The sequence below is a fragment of the Lemur catta genome, chromosome 15, assembly GCF_020740605.2.
Source record: "Lemur catta isolate mLemCat1 chromosome 15, mLemCat1.pri, whole genome shotgun sequence".
Lineage (NCBI taxonomy): Eukaryota > Metazoa > Chordata > Mammalia > Primates > Lemuridae > Lemur > Lemur catta.
The window spans coordinates 10,725,001-10,743,747 of record NC_059142.1 but is presented as its reverse complement, the minus strand read 5'-3'; the positions used below and the strand labels follow the sequence as shown (position 1 = coordinate 10,743,747).

Genomic DNA, 18,747 nt, shown 5'->3' with positions numbered 1-18,747 from the left:
CTTGGCACAATCAGGGAGATTGAAAGATGCCTAGGAGTTATCAACCAGGTGGGCTGTATTGGAGCTCCTGAGCTCACCCACCCCATCCCACGTGAAGGCCTGCAGGGTCTCAGGTGAAGGTCTCAGTGACAGGATGTTTCAGTAACAGGGTTTTCAGTGCTAGCGCACAGAAGCTCTGAACAGGGTCCCAGAGATGCAGGATGGGGAAGAGCAGGCAAGGCCCAGGAGGTGGGACCGGGACGCGCCCACCGATGACGTCACCAAGAGGCCCTCCCGTGAGCACCCGCGCCTCTCAGGAGCGGAGCTTTGGCTCATCATGGCGGCTTGCCAGGCTGAGGTTTCTACCTCCGTGAGTGCTGCTCTGCGTCCCTTGTCCTTTTTTTCTTGTCTGTCTTGGATTTTCTTTCTTCTCCTGTTCTGTTCACCTTCTATCTCTGGGTTCCCTGACCTCGCTGGCCGCGCCCGGGCCGGGGATGTGGGCGGTGCGAGGAGATTCGCTATTTCTCTTACTGGTTCTGCGAATATTTTTATTCTTTCATTCATGCGGCGCCCATTGTGAGCCTTAAACACGTCTCCGTTCACTCTGTAGGGTGTAAGCCTAGTGGAAAACCAGGAGCAGGTTAATGGGGGGACGGGGGCTATGGGGCTGCGGGTTCCTAGAAGAGACCCCTGAAGCAGCTGTAGGGGAAAGGGCAACGGATAACCAGGAAAAGCTTCTGAGCCCCGGAGTGCGTGTAGGAGTTAGCGAGGCGCTGAAAGAGGCTTCCAGCGGAAGCAAACACATATTCAAAGGCAAGAGACAGAGCAGGTGTATAAAAAACTCAAGAAGTTCAACTGGGTGATGGTGAAGGGTTCAGAGCTGACAGTCTTGTAAGTCTTGCTGAGCAACGACTTTGACTTGAGGATAACTGAGAGTTGGCAGGTTTTAAGCAGAAGAGTGAGTGAATGAGATTTAGATTTTAGTTTACTGAATTAGTGGTGTGTAGAGTGGCCTGGAGGGTACCGTTAGAAGGCTGTGGTTGAAATGCAAAGAGAGGTTGGTGACCCCGGCCATGGCAGTAATGTTGAGGTTCCAGAAGTGAAGACAATAAAAAGGTTATTAAGGAGATAGAATTTGAAGGACTGGGTCTTATGTAGGGAAAGGAAGGAGTTAAGAACGACATCCAGGTTTCAGGGTAGAAAAATTATTTGGTAGACGGTGCTATTTGCTAAGTCAGTGAATATAGCACTAGAACAGTGCTAGAAGAGGAGTAAGAGTGGGTTTTGAGAAAAGTTCAATGTTGAGCATGCGTACTGCCTGTAGGTTGGCCATGGAGAATCAAGTAGGCAGATGGATAGGACAAAAGCTCAGGAAAGCAATCTCAGCTAAAGTAGAGATATAGAAAAAAATCATCATTTATTCATGGTTGTTAAAGCTATGTAGTGAGATCATTGAGGGGAAAGCATATAGTGTTCTTAAACTTCAGCCTGTATCAGTATTAATCTGTGGAGCTTATTTAAAATACACCTATGTCCTCCCTCACACCCATTCTGATTCAGTAGACAAGACCATGTTTGCCTTTTTAACAAAACTTAGATGATTTCACTTTGAGGTAGTGGTATCACTTTGAGAAATAATGGTATTCAGTGTGCCAAGCAATGGACAGACCATCAGAGGAATAGGAACTAAAAAAGAAGACTGAGAGAGGAAGACAAAAAGTATAAGAAACTGGGCTTTGATTGTGTGATGGTGTGGCTTTGAATGATGATCTGGTCCAGTGTCCATAACTCTGACCATGAATGAGAGTGTTTGGCTGAGGTGGGGTGAAGGTCATTGGTAGGGCTGTCCACAGAATGCCGAAGTCATCTAGAGCTTGAAGATTGGCCCTCAAGCTGTTTTTGGGCTGCAAAAGATGGGCTGAATGTGGAAGGCCGATCAGAAAGTTAATAGAGGAGTCTTGGAAGACCAGGGATGGAGCTGTAATGGTATATAAGTAGCCTCAAGGATCAAGAAAGTTAAAGGGCCTACCCCTAAATACTGTTAAATTCTTTATTTTAAAAATAAAGCTTCCTGGGATTTGGAGTAGACCAAGCTGGTCCCCTTCTCTAAAGTTATCTGTGTATAATGGCAACTATGTGTCTAGAATCTGTGTGAAGTATACAAAGATGGTCCATGTCCTCCTTAGGAATCCCACATCTTAGCTGAAAAGACTGAACAGCAAACAAACCCAGTGGGATTGTATCTTGCATGTGTTTAGCTTATGGGAATTTAAATGCATATAGTTGAATTACAAAAAAGAAAATGATTTTAAAAATTATACTCTGCCCATGTCCTTTTTATGTACTGTCCACTAATTAGGCACATTTACACATACATAGTACAATACTATGTCCTTCATGAGCATTTTGAAGGATTTTACTTTTTTTTTTTGAGGCAGAGTCCTGCTCTGTCACCTTGGCTAGAGTGCCATGGTGTCAGCCTAGCTCACAGCAACCTCAAACTCTGGGCTCAAGGGATCCTACTGCCTCAGCCTCCCGAGCAGCTGGGACTACAGGCATACGCCGCCATGCCCGGCTAATTTTTTATATATATATTTTTAGCTGTCCATATAATTTCTTTCTGTTTTTAGTAGAGACGCTGTCTTGCTCTTGCTCAGGCTGGTCTCGAACTCCTGAGCTCAAACAATCTGCCCGCCTTGGCCTCCTAGAGTGCTAGGATTACAGGCGTGAGCCACTGCACCTGGCCTGAAGGATTTTTCAATGGTATTTCTACCCATTCTTGCTTTTCAAATTGCTGACTTTAAAACCAGACTCCATGTAAAGTGGGATACCATTAAACGTGATCATTGCTCATAATAGAGCTATGTACAAGGTCCTGTGGGAGCTTTAAGGAAAGAGCAGCATTCTGTCTGGGATGGTCAGAGGAAGGTCTATACAGGAATATATGTTCCAGTTGAGCATTTTAAGGATTAGTACAAGTTTGTTAGAGAAAGAGGCAAGACCAAAGCTGTATGGCCAGCCATCTAAGGTAGCTGTATGGCTGGACTAAGATTTATAAGGTTTCTTCAAGTTCTAAACTCCTTTACTTTTTTAAAATTTTATTTTTCTTAAGAGAGAGTATCTTGTTCTATTGTCCAGGCTGGAGTGCAGTGACATAATCTTAGCTTACTGCAACCTTGAAATTCTGGGCTCAAATGATCCTCCTCCCGCCACACCTGGCTACTTTAAAAAACATTTTTTTTGTTAAGGCATAAAGAGTTACAAACAAAAAAAAATTTTTTTTTTTTTAGAGATGGTGTCTCATTGTGTTGCCCAGGCTGGTCTCAAACTCCTGGCCTCAAGTGATCCTCCCATCTTGGCCTCCCAAAGTGCTGGGATTACAGGCGTGAGCCACTGAACCCAGCCTCATTTATTTGGATCTTCATTTTACATGCCCTCTGGATTCTTTTTTCTAGTCCTTTGTTCTTTTCAAAAGTTTCCTTGGTAGGCAAGATAGTCATGTTTTAACTAGATTCATTTTCCTCAGGAACAAGACTGGCTTAAGACTGCTGAGGCCTTCATCCAAGAGACCCTGTGTCCAACTGGCAAGGAGTCTAATGTTCAGTTGACTCAGTTGGTCATTGATTGTGTGAAGACTGTCTGGTCGTCCCAGGGAAGTAACCAGGGTCTTACACTACCCCTCAGCTACAGGTAAGGAGAGGTGGGGTTGGGGGAGAGGTTGAATTTTGGGTTCCAAAGGAAGACCCTGTAGTTAGAAAAGGGGAAGCGAGAAGCGTGTGTGGAGGACAAGGTGGCATAAACATGTCCCCTTCTCATTTTTTTGGTTTTTTTTTTTGAGACACGGTCTCACTGTATTGCCCAGGCTGGAGTACAGTGGCATCATCATAGCTCACTGCAGCTTTGAACTTCTGGGCTCAAGTGATCCTCCTGCCTCAGTGTCCTGAGTAGTTGGGACTATAGTCACACACTACACCCAGCTAAAAACATATCCCTTTCTGCAAAACTTTCCTATTCTCCATCAAGCTTTCTTTTTCCTAAAGTTCCCTAAATTGGGTTAAGTCAAGTTTAAAGGAAAGAGGAAAGGAAAAGATAGAAAATTTGGAAAAAGATCTCAAAGTGAGGAGAGAGGCTGATATTATCATTGTTTTGTGTGTTAGGAAACTAAGATACAGAGAGATGTATGAATTCATGAAGTGCAGATGGTTGGGTTTAAAACCTGAGTTTAAGGACTTCTGAGGGTCTTTTCTTATATTTGGTTATTGTACTGTTTATTGTACTACCATTTCCTAAAGTGTTCTTGCAATGTTAATAAAGCACCATAAGAAATGGAGTTCATGGCCAAATAAGTTTGAGAGGCATTGAATTTGATAACCTTCTCTAGAAGAGTCACAGGGCTTGTTAACATATTAAAGGCTCTGAAAAGGCCTGCAAAAAGAAATCTGTTTACCTCCTCATAGAAGTAGCCACTTTCTTAAATGTGGGGTATATTATTCCCATGAATATTTTTATATATTTACTACATATGCATCTATCCCTAAGCAGTATACAGTAGAGATTTGCATATCTTTAGTCTTTATACAAATTGTACCATACCTTATATACTCTCTGCAATTTGCTTTTTGTGCTTAACATTATGCTTCTGAGATTTATTCATATAGATACATATAGCTCTAGCTCACGTAATGGCTCTATGACATCTATTTTGTGAATATACATATCCTTTTAAAAACAAAAAAGATAGAAAGCTGTTTAGCACAGGGTATTTTTTCCCTGGCACTCCGTTAGCCTACTTATGACAGTTTGGAAGCACTTCGCACAGCCTGATTATCTGTGTCAGTAAAGGCAAAGGATCTTTCGTGAGAAGATGGCTTAATTATCCAAAACATCATTCCGTAATTCTGTGTAAGTTTTTCATCCATGGACTTTGTTGTACACCAAGAGTACCTGAAATGCTGGTATGCCAGAATGTAAATCAACATACTACTTCCTTCATTGAGAAAGTCTTGGCTGTGAAAAAGAATTAGCTGAGCTAAATAGTGTGCTAGTGACATTGTGTATAGCTATGTACTTACTGCTGAACTTTTAAAAACTTGAACATTTTCCTATATTTGTTTCAATTCTTTTTTATCAGAAGTAAAATGTTAGAGATTTAGAGAAGTTCCCTAACTGTTGTAATCCGATTCTCCCCTACTCCTTCTCCAAAAGTACCAGTGTTCTGAAGGAGGAAGTGCAAGTTCATAGGGAACGGACACCATCGACCTCATTAGCTGTTTCCACATTGCTTTTCAGTGAATGTGTACCAGCTTACACACGTGCTAGTGTAAATCTGTGTCTTGAGCCTTTCTAAATTTTACCTTGATTAAAAATTTTTACTTATTTATTTTTGCCTGTTTGGGAGGCATTAAATGGTATTTTATTATTTTAATTTCAAAGTAATTTCTGAGGGTACTCATACCTGGGTTTTGTTTCTTTTTCAATTTTTTGTAGAGGTAGGGTCTTGCTATGTTGCCCAGAGCTGGTCTCGAACTCCTGGCCTCAAGATATCCTCCCATCTCAGCCTCCCAGAGTGCTGAGATTACAGGCATGAGCCACCGCGCCTGGCCTAAATGTAATTTTCTTTATTTTTCCATTTTCTGTGTGCCAGGCACTATGCTAGGCCTTGGAAGTTAGAGAGCAATGACAAATGCAAAGGACTGAGGTTGTCATCTTTAGTATCCTGACCCAGAACTTGAAGAATGTGGGAAAAGTGACCCTCATCCTTACTGTTTTCTGTCCTGAAGGTATCTAAGATAAAGAGACAGTTCTATCTAGTTAATTTTTTCCTGGGCCTTCACAGAAGTACGAAAACACAAAGAAAGAACATGGACTTTTGAATAAGACACACCTGGCTGTGCCACCTATGCTTTTGCGTGAGCCTCTCTAACTTTTCTCATTGGTGGCATTTACGGGTTTTGTTTTTGGTTTTTTTTTTTTTTTTTTTCACTTCAGAGAGGAATACAGGCAGTTTTTTTAGTGAAAACGCAATATTAAGCGTGACTGTACCGAATATAGTACAATGTGCACAGCAGGGGTTTAACATGTGTTAGTTTCTGTCTGTGCCTTTTATCTTCTCCAAAGCTATATGGGGAAGTATGAGAGCATATGTACAAGGGAGGGTAGCCAGCTACAACAGCATTCCCATCTTTAGTACTTGCTGTGGATTATATTCATGACTTTAATAAGGAGGATTAATTGTGATATTTGTTTTGACGCTTGTCCTATTTCTTTTCCACTTAAAAAAAATCATGGGAGGCTGGGTATGGTGGCATGCACCTGTAGTCCCACCTGCTCAGGAGGCTGAGGCAGAGGGATCACTTGAGGGCAGGAGTTTGAGGCTGTAGTGTGCTGTGATCACGCCTGTGAATAGTCACTACTTTTCAGACTCAACAACATAGTGAGACCCTGTCTCTTAAAAAACAAAAAATGGGAATGCAAGCAAGTAAGAATAATGGTATTATAAAAATGTGAATTTACCAAAACTTAGATAAATTTATTATTTGTGACACATCCAACACACACCATCTCAGCCTAAGCTTCCCAGCCAGTCTCTAGTACTGTAATACTCTAGGCTAGAAATGAAACTTGCCTGGGGACATTGTGGTTGAGCCATCAGGCAGATGCCTAAGTGGCCCCATTGGAGTTCTCTGTGGATCTATGAGCTAAGATGTCTTCAAGGGAGCTGTCTATAAAGTGTTCTCCTCACACACTCATTTCCTCAGGTCCCTCTTGCATTCCTACTTCATTTCTCTGGGTCCTCTCCCTGGCACCTCTTGTTCAAGATATTACTCAGCACAGTCTTTCTTCCTGCTCTCCCTAGGTACTGCCCAGCCTTGGGACCCAGCACCTTGCTCATTTTTTAGGCCTTTACTCCCAGTGTTTTCCCTTTCGATCAGTCATATAAACTCATCTCTTAGTCCTTGTTCCCCTTCAACCTTTCCTTGGGCTCTTAGAGATTTGTCAGGGTTGAGGGTAACCTCCTAGGCTTGGACCTGACTTTGTAGGACCTGTGTTCCCTTCACTCTACAGCTTTGTCTCAGTACAGGACCTCAGGACCCACCAGCAGCTGCCGTGCTGCAGCCACCTGTCCTGGAGCAGTAGTGCCTACCAGGCTTGGGCCCAGGAGGTTGGACCAAATGGGACCCCTCTGCCCCGGGAGCAGCTTTTACTTTTAGGGACGCTAACAGACCTATCAGGGGATGTGGAACAAGAGCGCAGGGATGGAGGCCTCTATGTGAGAGATAACACTGGAATCCTGTGCTGTGAGGTAAGTGGAAGGCAAAGGTCAGGTGTCTTAGATCCTAATAAGAATGGTGTCTAGGAAGCAAGGCAGTTACATCTCTGAGGGAACAAAGGAAGATTGGGGTGGATTGGATGCTAGGGTCCTGGTTAACCCTTGCTCTTGGTCTTTTCTAGCTCATAGATCTGGACCTTTCTTGGTTGGGCCATCTCTTTCTGTTCCCCCGTTGGAGTTACCTCCCTCCTACCAGGGGGAATTTCTCAGGGGAAGGGCACTTGGAGCTCTGGGATGCCCCTGTGCCAGTGTTTCCTTTGACCATCAGTCCTGGTCCTCCCATACCTATCCCCGTCCTCTACACAGAGAGTGCTTCCCACATGCTCAGGCTCAGGTAATTTGTCCCCCACTGGGGGTGGAGGGAGCCCTGTGAAACCTGGGGGATGATGGTGGGTCAGCAGTGGGGAGGGAAAGAAGGGTATTGATAGTAATATAGATGGAATGTTTCAAATCAAGGGAATGATGGGTCTTTGAATATTAAGAATGTTAAGAGGAAGTTTCTTCAAGGGAAATGTGCCTTGTCTAGGGCAAGAAGAGTTTGGAGGTTTTCAGAGTAATAGCTTTGTGCTGTGGGTGTTTTACATCACTACCACATTTTCTTTACTGTGGACGGGAGAACATTTGTGGGGAAAAAGAAGAGAAATAAAACTGACTTATTCCTCTTCTCTTTCTTCCTTCTTAGAAGTAAGCCCAGAGGTGTGCAGCAAAACCTGGCTGGGAAGCTGGTTCGATTGAGTGCTCTGGTGAAAAGTCAACGCAAATCTTACTTTGTCTTATCTCTTGGTGAATCATCCTCAGAGGTCAGCGAGACTGCCAGCCATGTGTCCATTGTTGTGCAGGTGAGAAGTAGGGTCCACTCAGCGGCATGGAGGTATGGAAGGGGTGTTAAGAGCTTTTAATAGGAAAGATAACATTGTAGACGGAACCACATAGGAAAGGAGGGCAGTGGGAGAGTTGTTTTCTGTGTTCGTGCTGTTGAGGGAAGGTCAGATAATGTTGTCTGTGCATGGAGGTAGGGAATAGACTAACTTTCCTGCTGTGCAGCTCATCCGAGTACACAGCTTTTGTATTGTGTATGACCTTTTAAAAACCTGCCAAAATCATTTGTTCTTACCCTGCATTAGGAGGATGACCAAGTAAATACTCACCTTGAAACCATTAAGACATTGAGTAAATGCATATTTTAAAGACTTGCTGCTTATTGCTGACTCTTTTTACATCAACTGGCACAATTTAAAAATCATTAATTTTTATTCTAACCATTGTTTTATGACTTATATAATTATCTGAATACTGTTTCAAAAGCATTCAAAACAATTAAAGAAGGAAAAGGCTTTCTAACATGCTTATCAAAAAGGAAACTATGCAATTTATTAGCACCATAAGAATTCTTGTGTGTATATATGTGTGTGTGTGTGTGTGTGTGTGTGTGTGAGAGAGAGAGAGAGAGAGAGAGAGAGAGAGATGAGCTTGAGTAACTGATTAGAATGTAAAGTAACTAAAAATGTTAAAACTAAAAATGCTTAGTTTCACCTGAAGATTCAGCAAGTGAATAAAAAAAAAAGCTTAGATGCTGCCCAAATTTCTGATCTTGATTTTTCTCCTGGGTTAAAGAAGATCTTATTCATTTTCTTTACATGATACTGTTTTAAATCTAGAGACCATGAGAAAATTCTGTGAAAGGTGGGATTAGCTCATTCGTGTGTTGTATATGAAGGGAGAAATCTCTGAAATGTGCTTGAATTTTGCAGGGTCACTGAAGAGGAGTAAGTTGTTCAGGTAGTTTGTAATTGTATTGTAGATTCTATAGTACTGATTTATGAGACAAGCAGAGAATAATACAAAATAGTATGTAAGTTCCAAGATGTGTGCTATAGCAGGTCAGCTAGAGTTTATCACATGGCAGGAAGCTTTGTGAGACACTTTACACTTGACCTGGATCTTAAAGGATGGATAGGATTTGAATCACTAGAGTAGGGGGGACAATGTTCTGGACTGGAGAATAACCTGTACCTATGTTCAGCCTTTACTGAGCATGTGCTATATGCTAGACACCTGGGTAACTTACAGACACAAAATCAAACAGGATAATGGCTTTTGTTCTCTGGAAGCTGTCAACCAGATGAGTGAGTCAGTGATTACTGTGCAGGATCCTAAAGGCTGTGGACATGCACGTGCATGAGTTGTAATGAAGGTGCAGAGGTGGGCTTTGGAGTAAGCCCCAGAGGTCGGAAGAGGAATGATCTTCGTATGTTTATGAGCTACTGGAGAGAAAAGTTGGAGACATACGGACACTCTAGATGACCCAATAAATCTCTTCTATAGTAGAGGATAATGAAGTATAGTATGGATGGAGGAGCTGAGGTCATCTCTTGGAAATGAAGGACTAGACTCTGAAAAGAGGAGGAAAGGTTAACTTTACTGCTATGCTAGGTAGCCAGGGAGAAGAGATTGCTGAGCAATGATGGGAGCCCAACTGGAGAGGGTCAGCATCAATGTTTGGCACTGGGTGTCTGGGATCTGCCTTCCTCGAGTAGGGTTTTACCTTAGAAAAGGAGTTGAGGAAGCAGAGAGCTGAGGTGATGTGGTATTGGTAGGCTCCAGGGTGAAGGGTAAAAAGGCCAGGCACTCAGATCCTGCCTGGCATTCAGACAGGGGAAGGGATTGACCTCAACGTCTGAGTGAAGGAGAAGGGGCTGAGATATCTTAGGTCCTAGTGAGAGGGTAGAGGACAAGTTTAATGAACATTGGGGGAAGCACCAGGATTCCTTCATTTGTTTGTTCAAACCATTATTAACAATGTATTTGGTGCCAAGCAGTAAGTTTAAGTAAGGTCTTCGCAATATCTTGTGATGAATTGCGATGTCTAAGGTCTAGTTGGTAGGACTCAGCTGGTTTTAGAGTAGAAATGGAGGTATGTGAAGCTGAGCTCAGATGACCATGAAGTTCAGTGTCTTGAGTCATCAGTGTGTTTTGAAGCCCCTGAGAAAGACAGCAGTGCTCTGTTATGCCTGAAGGAGGAGCATGCCCTAGAAGATTGATATATTTGTGAACAATCTTACCCATAAAACTTTCTTCTTCCTTGTGCTTAAAATTCTTCAACAACTGCCTTATCATTTTCCTTCACTAGTCTGTAATATACCCTGCATGGTATTTCTGGGCTTTTTTCCTCATCTCAGCTCTCCTGTCTTGCCTCCTGCAACTCCCAACAACATTCTCTCTTCTCCATCCTGACCACTGTTTTCAGTGCCCCCAAATCATGCCTTGCTCATTCTGAATTCTGAGCATTTCTGTGTTGCCTCCTCCTTGAATCTCCCTTCTCTCTCCTTTCCACTTAGACAAGCCAGATATATCCTTCAGGACTCTGTTCAAGTTCTGCTTCTTTCACTAGGTGTTCCTAATCATTCCACCCCCATCCTGACCTTCTCTGTCCAAATGCATATTGGTTTTGACACTTGATTATATATGGCTCCATATTATTTCTTAAGTTTGCGTCTGTGTTCCCCAGTGGTGTGAAATATGCTGGAGAAGAGGGAAGAGTTTATTGTACTTTTGTTAACATCTGTCCCAACACTGGATCCATATGTACCCAATGTGTATCGATTACATAAATGAATGTTGTTTGTGTGTTATGGGGTGGGATAGGGGATCCCTATGCTGAATAGGGCATCCTTTTCTCACATTTATGTATTATATTTTTGAAGGAAGTTTTAGGGATGGTTTATACTTGGGGAAGGGATTAGTAAATATTTGGCATCTCCTATGAGAGGAGAGATCCTGAAAGTTCTGTGGCTTAAGATTTAATTGGCAAACATAGGGAAGATGAAGAGGTGAAGGAAGACTCACGGGAAGCAGGTCTTTGAGGTCAAATCATGATGGAAAGGGACCCTAGCAGAGGGCAGCATTGGGGGAGGTGTCTCATGTGCCATGTTGCCTGTTTCCGCACAAGCCAGATCCCTGCTCAGCTGGTGTGGCACCGAGCCCTTTGGCCTGGTAAGGCCTATGTGCTGACAGAACTGCGAGTATCCAGGGTCCGTGGTCACCGTTACCGTGTTTGGACGACCAGTCCCTCCTCTCGTCTGTTGCCGCTGAAACCAGAATGTGTAGAGGAACTGGAAATGGACCTAGAAGGACCCCTCTTGGAGGCTTACCCCAAGCCAGTCCCCACGCCCAGCAACTCCCAGGACAAGACGGGGCAAAGAGGTCTTGTCCGAGACTCCACACTTTTATCATATTCGGTGAGGGCAGGGAGAGATCGTAGAGCTCAAGGGGCAGAAAATGTGGGTGTCCAGAGAGGAGGGAACTAGTAACCAACGGCACCTCTGGCCTTTTTGCAGGGAACAGTCACTGGTGTGTTGAATGAGGCTGCTGGCCTCTACGAGCTAGACGGACAGCTGGGGCTCTGCCTTGCCTACCTGCAGTTCCGTGGCCTCAGGAGGGTGATGCGACCAGGGGTCTGTCTGGAGGTACATGAGAGATCGGGGCTGCTGCCCCTCTCAGCAGCTTCTCTTACCTTCATGGGCTTATCTCTTTCTGTGGCGGGGTGGGAACTTCTACAGCAAAAACATACAAATAAAAAGTGTGTTGGGGAGTAGTGCTTTTATAAAGAATGATTTGGACAAAAGCTCAGACTAGAAAGGAGTAGTCTTGGGCACTGTGAGGAGGGGTTGAGGCCAGAGCTTCTCCTTCACAGAAAGGCCTTCCAGCTGGAAAGGAGGTGGCTGAAGCATAAGTGTAGGGTCCAGCTGATCTCAGGCAGCCTGGTGAAAAGCCTAAGCCTTGCCTGTCCTGCCAGGAGCCACCTGGCCCACAGCAGACTGAGTGGAGCTCATGAGAGTTGAAGGCTGACTGCAGGGGAGTGGGTTATGATAGAAGGTGAGGCCAGCCAGTGTAGGAGAGATTGTGTTTCTTCCTCTTGGAACCCAGGCAGCAGGTTCACTTTTCCTGCTTTCTCCCAGCTCCAGGATGTTCACCTCCTCCAGTCAGTGGGTGGAGGGACAAGAAGGCCAGTGCTAGCCCCCTGCCTCCGTGGTGCTGTTCTTTTTCGGGGCTTCTCTCGTCAGAAGCCTGGAACTCAGTCATCGCACCAAGTCTTTGGGGCCTCCCTGTATGAGCAGCTGGTCTGGGAACGTCAGTTAGGACTTCCCCTCTACGTGTGGGCTTCCAAGGCCCTGGAGGAGCTGGCTTTCAAGTGAGGAGGACAAGGGTCTGGGGTGGGGAGGTGGCGGGAGTAGGACACTTCTGCGAGGGAAGCAGGATCCTTGAAGAGACAGGGTCTTGGAGGAGTGACCGTGCTTTTTTCCCTGGCCAAGGCTGTGTCCCCACGTGCTGAGATACCAGCAGCTCCTGCAGCCTTCTTTTCCTGGGAACCCCGGCCTGGGGCTGCAACTCTTGGCTCCTACCCTGGATCTTCTAGCTCCACCAGGCAGCCCCATTCGGAAAGCACATGTTGAGATCCTTCAAGAGCTGCATCACTGTCCCCTCCAGAAAGTATGAGGCTGTGGGGGAAAGATGGGTGGTGGAGTTAATAATGCACTGGAGAACTGCCGGGGCACACGGACACACAGTCTGATTTCTCTTCCCTCCTAACAGTATGCTCAGCTACAGACTCCCTACTTTTTCCCCACTCTGGCCACCTTGAAAGACGAAGGGCAGCGCAGGGCCTGGGCCTCCTTTGACCCTAAGGCCCTTCTGCCCCTCCCGGAGGCCTCCCACCTGCCCAGCTGCCAACTCAATCACCGCCTGGCCTGGTCCTGGTTCTGTCTGCAGCCCTCTGCCTTCCAACCAGCCCAGGTAAAGGGGGGAGGGGTGGGAGGCACCAGCAGGGCTCAGAGGACATCCTCTTTTTGCCACTACACTGGTCCAGGTCACTGTCATTTTTTTGTCATTTTGACTACACTAGCCTTGTAAGTAGACTGCTCCCTCTGTTCTTGGCTCCCTCCAGTTCATTCTCCCTGCAGTATCTAGAAAGAGAGGGTAAAAACTGTAACATGAATTACAGAACTCTCTTGTTTAAGTCCTTTTTGTGGTTCTCCCAGTACATATAAAATAAAACCAAACTCCTCATTATGTCCTGTGAGGTCCTGCATGGTCTCTTACCTCTAACCTCAATTTGTATCCTTTCTCTCCTGCTGCAGGTACAGATGCATGTGTGTTTTTTCATGTCTGTCTTCCCCACTTGAGTATAAGTCCTTTGAGGTTAAAGACCATGTCTTTTTTATTCACTTTGTAGCTCTACTGTTTAACACAGTGCCCGGCACATGGTAGATGCTCTTTCTGTATTTGTTTAATAAATATTTGATACATTGGCCTTCATCTTCCTGCAGGTTTTACTTGGGGTTCTGGTGGCTTCATCTCATAAAGGTTGTCTGCAATTGAGGGACCAGAGTGGTTCCCTGCACTGCCTGCTGCTGGCCAAGCACTCACAACCCCTTACTGACCCACGGCTCTTAGGTTTGGAGTTCAGATGTAGAAAGATGGTGGTGGGGTAGTGGTTCTCAGAACTGGGGGAGCCTGGGAGGAAGCATCTGCTGGGATTTATCAGAGATGCTGAAGTGACACATGTTGATCAACAACTTTGGGGAGACGTTTGGGAGAGCCATATGGCAGGCAAAGAAGCAGGGGGACCCCTAGCTCCAATTCCCAGCATGCATTCCTTCCACCATAGCTCTTAGCATGCACACCAGGGTTACAACTCTTGTTTCCTACATTCTTAGTTAGAAGAATAATGGTCTTATTTGGGCTTATTGAGTTTTGTAGATAGGGAAATGCTGGGGAGGAAAGTTTCTTAGATTTAGGAAGGGGCATTTTAGGGATTTGTGAGAAAGTATAATCAAGACCTTTCAGCCTAGGAGGCCAGGGTAGAGTTGGACATGTGGATGGAATGGTTTCACCTTGGAGGTGTCACCCCTCTAAAGTGGAGTCAGATGTGGGCAGCAGTTAGGAGAGCAGCTCTGGTCTGGGTTGGGCAGTGAGACCTGCAGGGTGGTCTGTCTCACTGCCCACCCCACAGTTGTCTTTTCTTGCCAGAATAGAAAACTTTCTTCCTCTAGGCTGTCTGGTGCGGGCAGAGAAGTTTCAGCTGGTTGTAGAGAGGAACGTCAGAAGCAGCTTCCCTTCCTGGAAGGAGTTGAGCACGCCAGGCTTTATCCAGAAGCAGCAGTCCAGGTCAGCTCCTTGGAGTATACTCCTGAGTCTGGGGGGAAGGAAGGGCCTGGTGCAAGTGGTGAGATGCTGGGGCCCAGAACACCAAGTGCCTGCATCACTAAGCAATCTATTCCTTGTCTCTCCCAACAGGATCTATGTCCAGATCGTTCTGGCTGATGCCCTGATCCTGCCTGTGCCTAAATCCTGCCTTCATTCAGCCACCGGTGAAACACCTCAGACAGATTCCACCTTCCCAGACGGACCCCACATAGAACAGAGTCGGCTGTTCTTGCTATCCCACAAGGAGGCCCTCATGAAGCGGAATTTTTGTGTCCCCGAAGGGGCCAATCCAGAGGTGCCCAAGCCCACCCTCTGTTTTTATGTGTCAGGGAGCTGGCTTGGGGGCACACAGAAGAAGGAAGGGACTGGATGGGGCCCACCCGAGCCTCAGGGAAATGAGGACAAGGATCAGAAGGTAAACTGGGACTCCAGGGCCCTAGGACCTGACGTCCTGTGCCCCTGAGCCCCTGGCTGGGACCCCAGCACCCTGCTCTCCTGCACAGGTTCTCCTCATCTTCCTTGGCTATTCAATCCGCTGGTTTGAGTTCTTGCACCCAGGGCAAGTGTACCGACTCGTGGCTCCTGGCACCCCTGTGAGTGTGCTACTTCATCATACCCCTCCCCTGCAGGCTTTACAGGTTGGGATCTGGAGGGGTGCACCACTGCCTGGTCAATCTCTAGGTCTCCTGGAAGAAGGCTGGATTTAGATAAACTAGAAGGCCTGTCTGTGTCGAGATCAATTCCTTCTCCAGGTTCCAGAAAGAAAATAAAATTGGGTCAGAGTGTTTTATGAACCTCTTGCTGGACTAGGACACACTCAGAAGCAGTCATCTTCCCATTTCCCGGCAGACGTCAATGTTGTTCGAGAAGGATGCTTCATCTTGCACATCTCAGCGTCCTCTGGAGTTGGCTGGCTGTGTGTCCTGCCTCACTGTCCAGGATAAGTGGACCCTGGAGCTTGAGAGTTCCCAGGACATCCCAGATGTGCTGGCTACAAACAAGGCACTGCCTGAGTCCTCATTGACTGACCTGCTCAGTGACAAGTAAATGTCCATCAGCCCTCTGGTTAATTTGGCAGCTCTCTCTCTCCTGCTGAGTGAGCTGGGTTTGGTGAACAGTCTGTTGTTCTCTACTTCAGCTGTGTTTCTTTTTTTTATTATTTTCTTTTTTCTCAGAGAGGTAAAGTCTTACTTTGTTGCTCAGGCTGGAGTGCAGTGGCCATTCATAGGCACGTTCATAGTGCATTGTGGCCCTGGACTCCTGGGCTCAAGGAATCCTCCTGCCTCAGCCTTCCTAGTAGCTGGAACTATAGGCAGTGTGTGATCTTTAATATGTGTCAGCTGGTAGAAGAATGTTAGTGTAAAAGGGAAATTGTGTTTCATACCTGCTTTTTCCCCCAGCATGTAACTGTTTTGAAATGATCACAAGCAGGCTTTCTCACAATTAAGAAAAAGCCTTAGCAACAAAAGGTAATAAAAGCAACATAAGAAAATATAAGGAAAAAAGCTGAAAATCTCAAGAAGGGCCTTTTAGTGCAAGAAGTGGCTGGCTTATGGCCTTGGGAACAACTATACTTTGCTCATGTAAGCTTTTTGGGGTAGCTGCATGTATAAATGAAGAAGCTGCAGAGATATCTCCCCCTATGTTAAAAAAATGAATTTTATATGTGATTTTTATGAAATTAGTGTTTATTAGAAGTGAATGTTTTCGAGGACCTATGTTTTGGAGGAGGTGGCATGAGCCCCAAGAATAAGCCTGCAAGTGATGGATCGACTGAGATTCTAGCTGTAAATGCAAGTGGAGATTTACCTGTGCTAGAAAGGCCTCTGGTTACAAAGTTGTATAGGTTTTGAATGATCTGCCACAACTCTATTTTTCCCTTAAGCCCTGTTTTTTTTTTTTTTTTGAGACAGAGTCTCACTTTGTTGCCCGGGCTAGGGTGAGTGCCGTGGCATCAGCCTAGCTCACAGCAACCTCAAACTCCTGGGCTCAAGCGATCCTCCTGCCTCAGCCTCCCAAGTAGCTGGGACTACAGGCATGCGCCACCATGCCTGGCCAATTTTTTCTATATATATTTTTAGTTGTCCAGATAATTTCTATTTTTAGTACAGATGGGGTCTCGCTCAGGGTGGTCTCGAACTCCTGACCTCGAGCGATCCACCCGCCTCGGCCTCCCAGAGTGCTAGGATTACAGGCGTGAGCCACTGCGCCCGGCCCAAGCCCTGTTATTTTTTGATTTGGCAGATCTCGAAGTTTTTCAGGGCTTTTATATATGAAGTTCTAGCAGATAATTAACTCTTTTTGCTGTACTTTGATATGTTCTCTCCATTCTGTGCTTTCTTGTGCCTCCATTCTCAGTGTATTTTTCTGACTTTCCAGTGTCACCAATTCCTTGGTGTCTTTCTCAGCTGAGATTTTGTCACGGACACTGTGTAAGCCCCTTCTGACCCTTCTCCAGACGAAACCTGGTAATGACCTCTCCTTTGGGGGGAAGGTGTGAAATAGAGTGATGGGACCTTGGGGTCCTGCCAGATCCCACTAACCCCCACCCCTTCCTTCTGTAGAGGACACTGAGGCCATGACAGGGTGTGTGAAGCTAACCGTAGCCCTACAGACTGCTGACTGTGACTCTCCCCCTCACCTGGACATATATATCGAAGACCCACACTTGCCTCCCTTTCTAGGACTCCTTCCTGGAGCCCGGGTCCATTTTGTGCAGCTGGAGAAAAGGGTTTCCAGGTGCAGATCTGTGTTGTATGGCGTGGCCTCCTCTCCCTCCTGATGTGGTTCTCTTTAATGCTCACCCCTCTTAACCTTGCTGCAAGAACACCTTCCCTTTAATGTAATTTTCCACATGTCAGTCTGCCATTTGTGCCCACTACCCTGATGATATGATGCAAACTAGTCCTTCTCTTATTCTTCCCCCAGTTTTGGTAGGGCCAGGGCCAGGGTACATCCCTCAGGATGGTGGCCAATCTGTGGTTCATGACCATTGAGTCCCAGCTCCTACCCCAACTTGACTTCTTTCTCCTCATCACTATTCCTCTTCTGCTTGCAGATCCCACAATGTTTACTGTTGCTTCCGGTCATCCACTTATGTGCAGGTCCTGAGTTTTCCCCCGGAGACCACAATCAGGTCAGTGCCTCGGGCCCTGACCCCTAAACCTCATGGCCTCCCTGGCTCTGAAACTTTTGCCATCACTTTAGTCTTCTTCAATACCAGCAGAATCTGTTGAGTCAGAAGATTTCCTCTACCCCAAATTAAAAATGCACAATATCTATCATTTTACCGAGAATGGTTTAGTGTTCTAGGCTTTTGAAGGCTTTTCAATGTAACATGCAAATATTTCTTGGCTAACATGGTATTCAAGTCTGAAAAATAATTGATTACCATCAGAGATCAGGAATCAAAATGGGGGTGCCACAGGGCTTTCAGGAGAGCAAGAAAGCCACTGCTGTGCCCATCCTATGCCTGCTAAGTCCTTCCAGACCCTCCCTGCTTTCAGAACCCCCTGGCCTGTTTCTTAACCCCTGTCTCTCTCTGTCTCTCTTTAGTGTTCCCCTGCCCCGTATCTACCTAGCTGAACTTCTACAGAGTGGCCGGGCCCCATTCCAGGCCACTGCCTCTTGCCATATCGTTTCTGTGTTTAGCCTTCAGCTCTGCTGGGTGTGTGCTCATTGTACCAGCATCTGCTCCCAGGTATGGGAGGGGGGAGGCTGAGCTGGGTATAGAGTTACAGAGGGAGGTGATGGGACGAAGAGGAGTTTTCCAACCACTGTCTTCATCCCAGGGAAAGTGCACTCGTGAGGACCCCACTTGCCCCACGCAAACATCTGTAAGCCAGGCCAGCATCAGGTGAGAGCACAGGTGGCCACCTATCACACCATGTACTTCAATTGTCTGCTATTTCTGTTAGCATAATTCCTGGCTCATAGGAATTGCTTAATATATATATATATATATATATATATATACTTTTTTTTTTTTTTTTTTTTTTGAGACAGAGTCTCACTTTGTTGCCCGGGCTAGAGTGAGTGCCGTGGCATCAGCCTAGCTCACAGCAACCTCACACTCCTGCGCTTGAGCGATCCTACTGCCTCCTGAGTAGCTGGGGCTACAGGCATGTGCCACTATGCCCGGTTAATTTTTTCTATATATATTTTTAGTTGTCCAGATAATTTTTATTTCTATTTTTAGTAGAGGCGGGGGGGGGGGGGGGGGGGCAGGGGAG

At 45.7% G+C, this 18,747-nt stretch overlaps 1 protein-coding gene across 7 annotated transcripts in view; it reads left to right on the top strand.

Moving 5' to 3' along the window:
• Positions 1-271: 271 nt before the first annotated feature.
• The window catches only part of CTC1 (CST telomere replication complex component 1), a 19,783-nt gene continuing 1,307 nt past the window's right edge, over positions 272-18,747 (top strand). For 2 of the 7 annotated variants that reach the window (XM_045570212.1, XM_045570211.1), the window contains exons 1-20: positions 272-349; positions 3,506-3,669; positions 7,045-7,282; positions 7,432-7,643; positions 7,992-8,148; positions 11,263-11,547; positions 11,647-11,775; positions 12,268-12,500; positions 12,622-12,799; positions 12,902-13,102; positions 13,636-13,762; positions 14,362-14,476; positions 14,606-14,930; positions 15,019-15,108; positions 15,365-15,558; positions 16,895-16,983; positions 17,080-17,254; positions 17,574-17,651; positions 18,071-18,215; positions 18,307-18,371. In XM_045570212.1, coding sequence (XP_045426168.1) covers positions 317-349; positions 3,506-3,669; positions 7,045-7,282; positions 7,432-7,643; positions 7,992-8,148; positions 11,263-11,547; positions 11,647-11,775; positions 12,268-12,500; positions 12,622-12,799; positions 12,902-13,102; positions 13,636-13,762; positions 14,362-14,476; positions 14,606-14,930; positions 15,019-15,108; positions 15,365-15,558; positions 16,895-16,983; positions 17,080-17,254; positions 17,574-17,651; positions 18,071-18,215; positions 18,307-18,371 — 3,233 coding nt within the window. In that variant the 5' untranslated portion in view covers positions 272-316. Of the gene's footprint in view, positions 350-3,505; positions 3,670-7,044; positions 7,283-7,431; positions 7,644-7,991; positions 8,149-11,258; positions 11,548-11,646; positions 11,776-12,267; positions 12,501-12,621; positions 12,800-12,901; positions 13,103-13,635; positions 13,763-14,361; positions 14,477-14,605; positions 14,931-15,018; positions 15,109-15,364; positions 15,559-16,894; positions 16,984-17,079; positions 17,255-17,573; positions 17,652-18,070; positions 18,216-18,306; positions 18,372-18,747 lie in introns of those variants that run through there. The other 5 variants (XM_045570214.1, XM_045570215.1, XM_045570217.1 and 2 more) reach the window with 5 other exon arrangements.